The sequence below is a fragment of the Camponotus vicinus genome, unplaced genomic scaffold, assembly GCF_025532165.1.
Source record: "Camponotus vicinus isolate PSW18456_S1 unplaced genomic scaffold, iyCamVici1.0 SCAF_5, whole genome shotgun sequence".
Classification (NCBI taxonomy): domain Eukaryota; kingdom Metazoa; phylum Arthropoda; class Insecta; order Hymenoptera; family Formicidae; genus Camponotus; species Camponotus vicinus.
The window spans coordinates 18415463-18430581 of NW_028141977.1; the positions used below are offsets into that span (position 1 = coordinate 18415463).

The following is a 15119-nucleotide window of genomic DNA, read 5'->3' on the forward strand; positions in this document are numbered from 1 at the left end:
ATTAAATTTAGAAAAGAGAAATAATTTTTGATAAATTTAATGAGCACTGTGAATAAATAATAAAGCACAAATAAAATAAAATTAAATTCTTAGACGACGGAATGATACTTCAAACCCATGTAACACGAGTAAATAAATGTTTTAAAACACATACGGATATCCATAACAATAACCTGACAGCAAGTCTATTATTGGAGAATAAAAAAAAGTCAGTGTATGCTAGGTAAACTTCAGCGCGATTCGATTCTCATGCGTGTATGCAGCCATATAAATACAAAATTGACACGAGAGAGAGAGAGAGAGAGAGAGAGAGAGAGAATATATATTGAGATGTATAAATTACACTGATGTATAAATCAGCTGATGGATAAATCAGCTAGAATGCCAAAAAGAGCGATCCTCTTGTCAAGATAGTTCCATTTTCGTTTAATGCACAATATTATCTTCACTTTTACTCATCTCTTTAGTTGTAAAAAATATATAGAAAGAACTTTTCGTTACAATTTTTAAATTTGTTTATGTGCCAAAAGTTTTGTCGAGGATTGAAATGCATATGTAATACTTTATAAATAACACACACACACACATACACACACACACACACATGTATATAATTATTGTAAAATCCACAAGAGCTTTATAAATTTGCAATTATAACGGTCATTTGCTTCCCGTCACCCAGATATAGCGACTGTTCTCGGAACATCGCGTTGCAACAACTATTATAATCTTTTTGCCATTGCATGCGCGACGTTGGCTGCATAATTAAACGATTCGGGATAGTCCTGTCACGCGAGGAAAATTATGTTCGCCGCTTTAGTCGAGTCAGAAAAAAGGTAGGTCGTTCGATACTATAATGGGTTATAGCCGGTAGATTATGGTGTCAGAAATTCTTCTATAGTATTATAGATCAAAGAAAGCCCTAGTTTCATTGATCCAGTGACCTTCTTAGTATCTTTTATATCAATTATATATATATAATTGATGTGAAAGATATGTATGTCTGTGTGTTATAAAAAATAATCAGAAATCTAAATACGTGCAAAAATGAGAATAATATATTTATAGATATTGAATTTCAGCTTTATATAACAATTGTAAAGTCTGTTAATGATTAATAAAGTTTTATAATATTCATATCAACCCCGCACGCTTTTTTTCCTCTCAATAATTTAAAAATAATTTTATAGACAAAAACATCTAGTTTTTATATTTTTAACAGAAATAAAAATAATTTATCTTTTTATATTTTTAATAGAAATAAAAGCAATGTATCTTTTCAGATTTGGATGTAACCTTTAAGTAAAAAAATAATATATATATATAACTTGTGTGTGTGTGAGAACAGAAAATTTTAAAATTAGAGCGCGTTTATTTACAGATTAAGATTTAATCGGTACAATGATGAAGTATTTTATGTGGAACTAAATCTTTTATTCCAACGACTAAGACATAAAGGAAAAGTCATAGGTACATTTTTTGCTCGTGTTTCTGGCCGGTGGCCGATTGCTAAGATTAGACGAAAACTCGCTATATATAGAATGACATTTATATACGTCTCTTAAAACATGAACTTACTACATACGTGTGCTCATGCTTCTTCCGCTTCGTCGAGCGAACTTTAAATCGACTTCTTTTTATAACAGCTTAATTTATTTTAAACTTTTAGGCGTAAAGGCAAGATCAAACCCCTAATCTTTTGCTGCAACCAGATTGAATAATCACCTTTTTTGTATGCTACAAATCGTGTCCGATATTATAGATTAGTAAAATATACCAACACAACTTCTTTAGTTTATTCATTATTAATAAATAACTGTAAATGTTGTGAGATTAATTATAAGACCCACTTTCGATGAAAGTATAAAAATTATGCATAAAATATACGTAAATTAAATTTTGCTAAAAAATTATGTAGATTGAAATTTACTGAAAAAGATGAATAAAAAAGGGAATTTTCAATGTATTTTGTACATTATTAAAATAAATAGTAGTAATAGCAAGAAAAATTGAATTACCTGACGTATAATGTCAAAAAAATTCACAAGACTTCTTGTTTCTGATATTATAATTCAATGTGGCTACAGTGAAAAATTAAAAATTTTATTTAGATTTTAAAATAAAAAACTATGAATGAAAAAGAAATATAAATATTGAATAAAAATTTATAATTTATCAGATAAATGTACAATTTATCTAACATTAATTTTAGAATTTTATAAAAGAGAGAATTTTTATATATATTTTTTCGATGAAAATAAAGTAATAAAAAGTACTAATTATATTTTAAATCATGTTCAATAAATAATATTAAAATTAATATTTATATTATTGTATGTGTGTGTACATGATATTAAATATTAATTATAAAATATTTAATTATTTAGTTTAGTTATTCAATTTATTTTATAGTTATATAAATTATTTAATTATTCTACTTAATTATTCAAAAAAATAATATTAAATTTATTAATAATATTATACAAAATGTATTTAATTATTTTTCAATTTGTAGAATCGAAAATAATAAGAATTGAAAATAAAGATACATATTCGTAAAAGAATATGACAAAAAATGGTTTACAGTCTTTCTTTAAGAGTTTTATATGTAAAAAGCCAAAACTGTTCAAGAACATTTTTTTGCGAAAAGATCTTTTTGAAGAATATAAATTGTTTAATATCGCTAAGCACACGTTCTTTGATACGTACCTAGTTGATTCGTGTGGTGCATATTGTAAATGGTAGTACCATAGTCCAGGGCCATATGCTACACTCTTAAGTAGTAGTATATCCACCGAGATATTTAGTATCCACTGCGAAGCACCATCCGGATCTCTCCCCGACTTAACACCAGTTCTCACACTCGCAAACGTAAACACCGCGATTATTTTATCGCCACGACACGCGGACTCATGTTTTCCAAAAGACAAATAATTTACAACCACCACCTCGTCTTATCGGCGAGATTTTCTCTGTGTTCGTCGCTCTCTACCACTTTTTTCCTATGTCCAAGAGATGATCTAGAAAGAGAATAAAGGAGAATCATCAATTCATCTGATGTAAAACATATCCGAACAAGTATCGTAAATAAGTTACTTTTGACGATTATAAGATCAGCAAAGTTGAACCCATTAATAACGATATTTGCTATTAAATACTTTTCGACCTGTTTCGACTATCTAATAAAACGACCTTATTACAAAAGAAAAAGAAAAATAATTTTTTGCATTATATCTCTTTAAGCTCTTTCTAAAGGTCAACAATTTTTCTTTACATAATTCTGCTACAAATCTTTTTTTTCTGCTAAAAATCTTCTAATTTCAATCTTTTAATTCTAAAACTATTGCTTGTGAATATTTTTCCTTTTGTTTACAACGGAAAAAAATTTCAGTCACACCTTTTATGTATATAAATTTATATAATTTTTCTCTACATATATTTGTAGCTGCAACGTGCAAAAAATGTAGAAATTCATAATTAAAAGCACAACAGCTGTTAAGATTCAAGAACGGAATTGTGAGCAATGTCCGCGCGAAAATGCCAAAGAGAATGAAAATCTAATTTTATGCCTCTGACAAGTGTTAAATGTCCTTGCCAACGATGCTCGCGTTGGTCAACACATGTTAGCATTTTGCCGAATTGAATATATCCTATTTATTTTTCTGACACTGGCTAGTTATTTAAAGGTTAAATAATAGCACTGCTTACGTCCATCTTCGTAGTCCCCTCTCCCTTTGCTCCTCTCTCTCTCGCTCTCTCTCACTCTGTCTGTCTGTCTCTCTCTTTCCTTAACATTGACGCAAATAATACATAATTGCCGATTTCGCACATATGCTTAAGGTTTATGATTGATGATAAAATAATGTCGAGGAGCAGTCGAAACATGAGATGTTAGAATATCTCGTTCTCATCGCCATTTATACGCTCCTCCTATGTACAATCGATTGGCGACGAGAATAAAATATTGGTCGCGTGATAAGTCACGGGTTTTCATTTATCAAGCAAAGTATCGACTGGCACAACGTTGCGACATGTATAAATTGTGCAATAACAGTGTAAATTTTACCTCTGGAGTTGTAGAGTAAAAGTTGACAAAAATTCTTTCAATATGTTCACAAATTTGTAAAATAAATTTGCTAATAACTTGCTAGTTATTTATTTACAAGTCATTTCAAATTATATATTTCTCGCGTCACCGAATTAAATAATCGGTACACGTCAAAGAGAGATTTAAAATATTCGCTCTTATGATTTTCACTGGACGATGCTGAGAAAATGTGAGGATCGTGCACATGAGAAGACAAATTGATCTTTCTCGATATAGATGTTAATGAAAGAGAGAAAGATCAATGTAATAAATATAAATCATAAGAGGATCAAGGAGGATCTAAACATCTCCGTTTTTTTATATTGTAAATACGATATAAACGTATTACTTCTTATTGAAATTGCGATAATTTGCTTCTTCTTTTCTCGGATGCAAATATTTTGATTTTCGTTTCCGTTCTATCTCACGTGAAAATAATCATTAAATAAACTAAAAAATGAGTCTTCATTCTCAATATAAGTGTCAGAGTCTCTGCAGACTAATTTTGTTAATTGTACGCAATTGTAAAGCGATTATACTAAATAATTGCAAAAAACACAATTTTCATTCGTCATTAATGATAATGTCGAATACAAACTTCTCATTCACTATCATTAATGTTTTTTAGTTTAACAAGAAATATCTACACACATATATGATTCATAAATACATAAATAAATACAAACGTTTGCGTGCATATAATTTTATGTTTTTATGTGCACATGTTAAACATATATATATATTTTTTTTTTCATTTTTGCAATAAATTTTCATATACTTTTTTTAAACAAAACATTGTAATCACTAGTTTGATTGATACAATTGCATCTGAGATTATCAAGAATGAATGCAAAAGAAAACATTAGCTCTTATTACTTAACGTGTTATTCAACGTGTTACACAATTTGATCTGTTATCATGTGATAGATTCATTCGTCATCAATTTGAGCGATAGGTGAACGAAAGCGGAAAGAAGTTTCGAGGCTGAAGGATGGAATGTTCGGGAGAGGCAAATAGAGAGAGAGAGAGAAAGAGAGAAAGAGAGACCATTCATATGGTAAATTGATCCCTTGACTTCGCCTAAGTGGCGCAATGACTATCATGACGTCATCCGGCGTTTCCTTTTCTTCTCTTTTATCATAAACCCTTTTCGACCAGTGGACAAGTTTCTTTCTCTGCTTAATCGGCGATGTTGCTTTATTAACCGTAAATTCATCATAATGAAAACCTACATTCTTTCTCGATAATTTTAACATAGCTGCACAAACAGCTAGGTAATCGAATAATATACACGCGCGATAAAAATAATTATTACATTAATGATAAATAATGCAATTTATATATAATAACAATTATAGTAAATATTTTTATTAAATAACTGCAAATAGGCTTTATTGTTATGAAAGTGAAAAGACTGATCCAAAGAAAAAGCGACAATGCTTGAGAGAAGTTATCGAGACTATCGCGCGATTATCGGTTTAAGTGAAACCTGCAGATTTGCATAAATAAATGTTAACAATGGCGTGATTGAGATCTACGGTTGAAATCGAACACGCAAAATTACAATACGTCGAAAGCGCTTTTTCGACGAGATAAGCAAACTCGGTTGCGCAATCGGATAGTAATATTGGGTTTCGTTGAGCAACTAGTCTGACGGTGAATTAAGAAGACGAAAGTGCGACATTCGTACACTTATTTATGATTGTGCTTACGATACGCGCATCGTGATCGTTATTGGAAATGGAAAAGATCGTACGACTGACCCAATTAATCTTCGCACTATTCGACGAGAAAAAGGCTCGATTCTTTCCATGAAATCACGCGTTGCCACGTCACATTTCGAACTGCATTCCTTGCCAATAGTCGATCGGCATTCCTTGAATATCGATTTTTCTCTCGTGAAATAAAATGGAACAATTATAGGAAGAATTAATAAAAATTAATCAAGATCACTTCACTCAGATATAATCACAAATTTGTGTATGTGTGTGCAGGAAATTTTCTACTATATGTAATTAGTAAACGTTAGTAACATAAATTATATAAATAAAATATATGATAATAAAAAATTACATTATATAATCAAATAATTAATGTATGCTTGCTTTAATTTTCGTCATTTAAAAAATTTTAAAAATATTAATAATAATATTGTAAACCACCCGATATATAATTAATTAATTATACATTAATTATTATATTTTAATTATATATAATAAATTAATTATATATAATATTTAATAGATTAATAGATTAATTATATATAATATAATTAAATTATTAAATTATATAATTTAATTATATATGATTTTATATTTAAATATATATTTAATATAATTTTTAATTATTTAAGAAATAGAATCACACACACGCATATGCACAATCGAAAAGTTAAATTTGCTGCTAAAAAATATTGATAAAATACAAATTACATGTATTTGATGAGAGAAAAAAAACAGCTGGTATATCACACGAATTATAATATTGTTCATCAATACATAGCTTCGTTGATAGATAAAAAGGATTTAAATCGCTTTGATGGAACGCGTCTATGATTATTCATTGATTATGATATTCAATCAAAAAAAGGGGTAAAGATTTCAAAGCTCTGAAAATTAAACGTGACACGCGTCTCTTGATCGGCACCCCAGATTATCGATATATAGTTCGATCGACCTTTATCTCTTTTTCTCCGCGGCAACCACTTCGTCAATGCTCTTCCCGTCGCGGTGGGGAACCTGTACCATTAGCGGGATGTTGAACTTGCCTTCAACTTGGCCGCCTCTATACGCGAGAACTCCCCGAGAGCGCCAAAGGCGATTATAATGGCACGTCGAAGATTAAGGCGCGTTGGCGACCTTCGTCTCATATTACGGACGGAAGAAGGTACTCATGATCGTCGCATTACGTTTTAAACACGTAAAAAATTCCCGAAGAAAATGAGAAAGAACGATTATCGCAGAAATGCCCAATATAACATGGCAAAAGTGGAAAAAATATTGAAACAATATTGAAGAAAGATATCGAAACAAAACCGACTCTGAAAAATGATGGAAATTAATTAGAATGAAGGAACTCGTGCACAATGATATAATATGACGTATAATAATGCCAATTGAATCTATAAGTTTATTTAATCGCTCGTATCATTATTATTAATTCAAATAAAATTTAAATTCAAGCAATCTTTGCTCTTCCAGAATTTTAAATGGATGTTCAAGAGAGATGTTTACTAAAAAAATTGTGAAACTAAATGAGTATACGAGGTGTGAATTTGCCACAGGATTTAAAGCAAACAGACGTTTGAATAAAACTCGATACACGTGTCGACCGATTTAGCACATTTAAACGACGCAAAATGATAAATATAGATCGAGTTAGATTAGATTGTACTCCTCGCAGATTTAGTCGCAACCGTTAAAGCCCCGAGGCTGAATATACCTGATGAATCAGTATTAATATCGATATTGTGTATTGAAAGATTGAAACACAAGAATAATTCATTCTGGAAGCTCAAATATTAAATGCATTTTCCGTATTTTTTTCCGTAAATTTTGATGCAAATTTGATGCGAATTGAAAATGTCAAGAAACATCAACTTGATTATAAACATAATTAAAATAGATTTCATTTATTTGTAATTTTGTATGATTCATTAAAATCATTAATATATTTTTAAGTGTGGAAATTGAATCAACGTGAAATTGAATCAATCGTGAGAAGTTATCATGGAAGTTTTCTCATGCAGAAGACTGCATTTATTCATAAATAATATGAGAACGCGATCTGCATGATCCAATTCTGTGGCAAACAAAATAACAAAACTATTTCCTCTTAGTTGGCTAAAGGAACAAATTTATACGTTTTACATATCGTTTTGCGCGATAGAGAGATAGAGGATCGATGGCTCGTGCATCGAACGATTTGAAAAACCTATCGATACTTGGATCTTGGACGCGATAACGGAAACTCCATGAGAAACGCGGCATGTGATGCGAAAAGGCTATAGACGTTTTGCATATGCGGAATCGTGTGACGTGTTCCTCGAGGTGACCGAAGAAAGTATGTATATATGTATACCGATAGAGGAAAGTTGCGGCTAGTCATTCCATAGTCGTGTACACATACATAAACATGTGTTCCAATCCACTGCGCGTAGAAGAGACAAGGTATTATTAATTCACTAATTTATCCAACGTATCGCGATATACAGCCGCAGCTTTAGCGATTGAATCGATATTTTTCTCTAGAACCGGAAATTGACACGCTATACAATCACCGTAGAACGCGGTTAGATGTGTCAACATCTCATTGAAATTAATAATTAGAATGTTGGTCGCTTGAAACATATCGAAATACGAATACATATCGAAATAAACGAATAGAAAATTTCTACGGAATCGTAATGCGCAAGGTCAAGATGCAACTTGAGATAAAAGAGATGCTAAGTTGATTTTCATTCAACTAATAATCTCTTTCACGAATAAATTTTATAAATCATTTAAGTAATTTTCAAGGAATGACATCATTTAATATAGTATTTTATACTTTGTATCATTCCAGAAATGATCTATCTAATCTAATATCCGAGTATGATGAAATTAGTCAACGAGTTTTCTTCGTAAATGACGCAACAACCGTTGAGCTAATCAATCTTAAGGTTAACGATCTAGTTTGTAGAACGTGAGCCGAAAGTCAAATCCAGCCAACGCGCTACTTTGCCATCGATCAAAAGTCAAGTCTCCGCAATCAGCGTATCAGTAGTAAATACGCCATATTCAACACGGAAGGAAAGGGTAGCAAGGATAGGGGAGCTAAATATATTTTTCTTGCCGCTCCATTTTTTTCGTTTCACGTTTGCACGACGGGTACGCCGAAACCTGTCCATTTATCTCTTCCTTTCCCTTGCTCTCTCTCTCTCTTGCTCTCTTTCTCTCAAAAAAGCGGCTATCTATCTCCCAACCTACCCAGCGGGAGTCTATTTCTCTCGTTGAGTAGGCGCCAAGAATCTAAATTCGACGTCGCCACGCCTCCGCGACTTTTCACATGCTGTTATATAGCGTGCGATAAAAGCGCACACGGAAATTCGCGCCGAGATTTAATGCGTAAGTCAATCCACCGATATAAGTCACGTTCATCGCGATGGATCATATCGTAGCAATGCAAAACTGTCTCTGCTATTAAAGTAGAAAAATGAAGAAAAAGCAAGTTATTTAAATATTATTTTTTCATAAATATATTATATTATTTTACTATAGCACACATAATAATAAAATATGTTATATAGCAAAGATAATTTATATTAAAAAATAGAAATATTAATTTATTCGCGACAACAATTATATGAAAAATAGATATAATATGAAAAAAATATACGACAAAAATTGCATTTTATATATTCAACTGGTCGAAATGTATAAGTTAGAGCATTATTGACATATACAATTTCTCTCATAAAATTATAACAGGGATTTATAAATTCATCTTTTCGCACACCCCTAATTTTATAACCGTTTTCTACCGAATTAAGCTTCGGTCAGTGGGCTCGTATGTCAAATGCGCGATGAGGCGTAGGACAAAGGCGAGGGAAAAATCAACGAGGCCGAAAAAAAAGAGAGGAGGACCTCCGACGAACAACAGATTCTCTCGCCCTCGCACGCATCGCTATTTTCGTGGTTTTGTGCGAAATTTGCCGCCGTTTTGCACGCTTCATCGCCACTTTCGTGTCTAATAATATACTCCTCGATCGCGCAGCTTTGCGTACACACGCACACGCACACGCACCCACACCCACACGAACGTATACTCGTTCACACGTGCCCGCACCGCGAAACGAGTTTTCAGATACACACGTAAACAAGAACGACAAATGTAAAGGCAAACTTTCGGACATCTCATCATGCGTGGTGTGATATTGAATTTTTAAAGAGACCTTAAAGTGTGTAGATACAGACGCGGCACCGCATAAATTTACACCCGACGAATCCGACGAATCGGAGAAAGTTTCGACTCACCGATGGCATTTAATTTTAATTCCGTATCGGTGTCGTGGAAAATTTCGGTCGCGTGGGCAATGTAACGTTCGTTGACCTTTCTACTCTCTATAAAGAGAGAGGATAATCAAATAAAAATCCATTTCAGATTTTTTCGCTTACGCAGTTTCATTTATAATGATGGACGAAAATGGAAATAAAAAATAAATAAATAAATAAAGCCACTCTGTGTAATTGCAACCTAAGAAATTAATCTTTCCACTGACGAGAAATAATTTGACCTAAATCTTTTCGTATATATTAGATTAAATCAAAACTTTTCAAAAATATTTACTTATAATTTTACACATTACTGAGCATGTTTATCGTTCTATAGTATGACATAATAAATAAATGATATGAAGAATAATTAAAATTATGTATTTGAAATTAAAAGAATAAAATTCTGGTCTGTATAAAACACGAAAAATTTGTGACAGTATTTTCCATTAAAAAAGATCTATGTTTTATGTAATAAGTCTTTTGAATCACATTTTTTTTCATTTCTTTCCCAAAGCTTCAAAGGACTTCCTCGAGCAAATTCCAATAAAAATATTGAGCGAAAAGCGATTAATTATTAATATTGATCTTGCAAAGTATGGTGCTTGAAATACTCAAAATTAACTTAAAATAATATTATTCATGCATCGATTTAATTACCAAGTTTATCGCCGGCAATCGTTCATGATTACAGCGACAATTGCGAGAATTCACTATGTGGGTCGAGATTCGAGGAGAACGAACTTGCGATCCATCGCTTCGCGAAAGAAGTGACCCACGATAATATCGTGCATTTCACGAGGGGAAAGTTTTATATCGTCTTTCTCTCTCTTTCTCTTATATATGTGTGCGTGTACGTGTGGTGTATACGAGTTACACGGTTACGTGGGAAACGACGACAGCTTTGGAAGTGAGGTTCTTTAGCTTCCACATACCACGATGAATCGATGACGATGTGCGCTACGAAGAAAGGTATGAATCGAGGGAGCATTCGCGAAATCAACGTGACTTAGGTGGAATTTTAATCTCTCCCTTCCTTCCTCTTTTACATTAAATTTTATCTTGTTTTATACAATTCAAAGGATAGAAACGCAAGTATCGAGATATATTCTTTGTTTAAAAAAAATGGAATTTTTAACAAAGAATCTTATAAAAATATAGAATTTTTCTCTTATAAAAATAAAATTGAAATAAGAAGAATTTTTAAATTGTAACCGAATTTTAATTGTACTATAATGTATGTATAAGTTGACGTTGGACGATGATATCATTTTATAAACGAATTATAGGTGAATCTATTATTATAAAACTTTTTTACTGGAATTATATATACATGTAATGATGATCTTTGTCCAAGATTAAAAACAAATAATTATTTCTCAATAAAAATATCGAAATATATTTTAATAGTATCTTCGTAATAATCAAGAAACATGAACAATTTTCTTTTTTACAAATTGTGTCTGCATACGATTTTATATTTATAGGTTATTTATTGAATCTTATGACATGATTATATTAGAAAAATTTGGCAATTCTTTAAAAACTTTGCAAACTTGTACAGATTGTAGATATTGGCTTCTCATGTATTTTACTTTGTATGACTAGAATATATTTCGACTTTACATGTGTAAATCTCGCAAATGTTTTTTAGGATATTTAGAATTGAATTTGTATAAAGTGGATTTTACTTCGCACAAGCATTGTTCAAGTTTGAGCATATTTATCGATTATAGACACGTGCATCGAATCTGCGAAAGAATCCGATTATAAAAACTGAAGAATACTGCATTTATGAACTCGCTTGATCCGATTAAATTGTATACCTCAATAAGTTGCTAATTAGTTCGATAATAATCCATGTTATGCAGGAATGTAATATTATTGATTATGTAAAATTAATAATTTTGTTGCATAAATCGTGCAATCGGACCAAAATTCCATTTCTTTGTCCGTTTTATATGAAATATTCCATCGAAAATAAAAATAATGGAATAATTATTAATTATAAAATATTGGAAATTATCTACAATTTAAACAAGAGATAATTACATATAAAATATAATCTTTAGTATAATAATATTATTCCCTAGTCTGCAATTAATCATATTAACACAAAAAAAATAAAAAAAAATTATAAGAAAAATATAAAAAGATATTTAAAAATATGATTATCGCTTCTTTTGCACAAATGTGGTTGATTAATTTGGTGTCGGATACAATGACATTGCGGAATCGATTAATAGATATATACGTCGTAACATTATTACGACGTTTCTTCATTATGCAAAATATTATTTACACGTTTTCGTCTTGGGATAAGGTTACCGAGATATTAATCGCTTATAACCGGCGCAAATGTCACGCGATTCTCGTTCGTGAAGAAGTGCGAAGATACTCTTGATGAAATATGTTGTTTCATTCTTTACGCGTGTGCGTTCGATTCGACAAACGTGCCTCGACGTCGTCATCATTGTATTGCGCGATGCAACTCGTGCGTAAATCTTTCTCGACGCGTTCGCGTCGTGCCATTTTCGTTCGTTGACCGCTGAACGACGCCCGGGATCGATGGATCGAACCGTTCGATCGCCGCGTCATAGGTATAGCTGCTCTTTATTCAACGCGAATGAAAGTGCGATCCCTTATATCCATTATATTAGTAGCGAACAACGTCGAGATCGTCACCGATGCATCGCTATTTCGCGACTGATGTTTTCAGGAGATGGACAAAAATTTCTCTCTAAATTTATGTGAGAGTTTATCTTGGTTTAATCCTTTCTCGCGACAATAATGTTAAAAAATAATATAATCCAAAATTGTATGATTATATGGGACTTGGTGGAAATTGTGTAGAATTATAATAAAGATTAATTATAATTTTGGAAAAATAAAATTGTCATCTATTATGATGAATGATGAATTGATAAAATTTTGCGTTATTTGAAAAAATTATACACTTTCAATAACGTGCAGCAATTAAATACGCCTGAGCATGTTTCAAAGCTATTAATACATACATCTTATAAGATTTTAATATTAAAACAAACTCCAAAATTATGTTTATCATAGAAAAAAAAAATTAATTTTTTTTTTGTATTAATAATAAAACATATTTATTTATGAATTTTAGAAAACTTAAAATAATTTATATATTTTTACATTTTTTTAACGTCAGACATTTATCCGCAAAGAAATAATCGGAAAATATAATTTAAAAATTTATAATTTTCTTTATAATTGTTCCGTAATTATGCTTCTGTAATTATTCTAAAAATTTATATCAAAATATGTTTATCAAAATTTCTGACAATTGTTTACGTAGTCCTTTTACACGCGGAATGACAAATGATTGATAAATTTAATTATAACTATAATTTTTCGTCAATTTTATTAAATTAGAAAAATTCATTACTTTGGATAACGCTAATAATATTAACAATAAATATGTTAATATCAAGACGTAATTTTCTATTAACAATGAAATACAATGTTGTAGCACACATTTGTTGAAATTAATTCGGATCGCGAAGGATTAAAGAGGCGTGTTTAATAAACCACCGACACGACACGACGCGCAAGCGATCGACTCCGAACGTGGGCGTCACACACAACAGGTGTTTCCTGCATGCGGAGCATTTTCCTGCTGTCTAAATGAGAAAGAGAGAGAGAGAGAGAGAGAGAGAGAGAGAGCCACTTCGTTCTCCTCCTCTTAAATGACTTTTCCTCGTAAATAAAATTTTAAACATATATATTGTATTAACTTTCCGACACGTTCGATTCGATTCAATACACGCATTTAAAGACTGCGACTAATTTTCACATCACGTGGACACGAAACGTGATCTTTAAATTAGACAAATAAAAGTCGGGAATCAATTGAGGACGATAGTAAACAATCGGCATTTGTTTTGCTGCGAAAAAGAAGCCTTGGTATCGCGACACATTAAACGCCATACAGTCTGTTTACGCCGCGATGGAGATATATATTTTTCTCTAATATATCTCAATGCCATAAACCGTTGATAAAGCGTGCCGCGCTATCAATGAGAGAAAGAAAAAGAGCGAATGGGAGGGGTCTTCGAGGCGTTGTTTTCGTTTTTTTTGCTTCAGCAGCGCGATACGTATTCTCGATGTATTTATCCAGCAAAGATAGTCTCTCTCTCTCTCTCTCTCTCCCTCTCTCTTTCTCTTTCTCGATGTTTCAAGAGCGACGCGAAAAAAACGCAGATTGCGTAGCACGCGCGTGTCGAGAAAACGAGGAGCGCATAGAAGAACGTGATTTGAATTTTGCATCTATATAAATCTTTGTACGAGAAGCGCAATAACAGGCAGCAACCGAGCGAACTCGTCGCTTCGCTTATTGCGACATCGCTGCGAAATCGCGGAAATATGGCGGCCGCGCGCCCGAGACAGTCGCCGCGCGTTCTCGAACGAGCGCGTAAAAAGAAAAAGAGGAAAAGCCAAGTAAACAGTTTGTTTATTTACCTCTTGTGCGACGTACGTCGTGTCCTCCGTCCTCCGCTACTCCGTAATTTCCAGTTGCGAGAAAGATGGAGAAGAAAGGCGACGGACGACGACACTCGAATTACACTACCGGTCGCGTTCAACGTTCTCCCTCCTCTCTCTCTCTCTCCCTCCCTCGGAGTTACTTGACTTTTCGCACACGCTCCGTCGTCTCACACACGAACGACCACACCGACAACTGTCATCGACTATGACAAGGCGCCGAGACGCGATGTACGCGGCGCACCGCGGTCGCCGCGACGGCGAACAACGGCTACGTCGTTATTACACCCGGGAGGCGACGCGCTGGTGGCTGCTGTTACACGAAACGAACGACATCCAGCAGCTACGCGACGGAGACACGCGTCGCACGGCGGACAAGGGCGAACTACACCGCGGTCGCTTCGCGCGCTCCCCACTTCACGCCTCTTCCATCTCGCTCTCTCCACTCCACGCGCTTCCCCCACCCTTCATCCCACTTGCGCTCCGTCTCTCTG

General features: G+C 32.9%; 1 protein-coding gene across 11 annotated transcripts in view; it reads right to left on the reverse strand.

Annotated features, from left to right (window-relative positions):
- Hdac4 (histone deacetylase 4) overlaps positions 1-15119 on the reverse strand; it is a 101246-nt gene that overhangs the window by 41937 nt on the left and 44190 nt on the right. For 2 of the 11 annotated variants that reach the window (XM_083100205.1, XM_083100202.1), the window contains exons 1-2: positions 14605-15021; positions 2710-3020 (exon numbers count right to left, since the gene is read on the reverse strand). The exons of 5 other annotated variants lie outside the window; for them this stretch is intronic. In XM_083100205.1, the coding sequence (XP_082956331.1) occupies positions 2710-2764 (55 nt within the window). In that variant the 5' untranslated portion in view covers positions 2765-3020; positions 14605-15021. Of the gene's footprint in view, positions 1-2709; positions 3021-14604; positions 15022-15119 lie in introns of those variants that run through there. 4 more of the 11 variants (XM_083100203.1, XM_083100204.1, XM_083100210.1 and 1 more) reach the window with 2 other exon arrangements.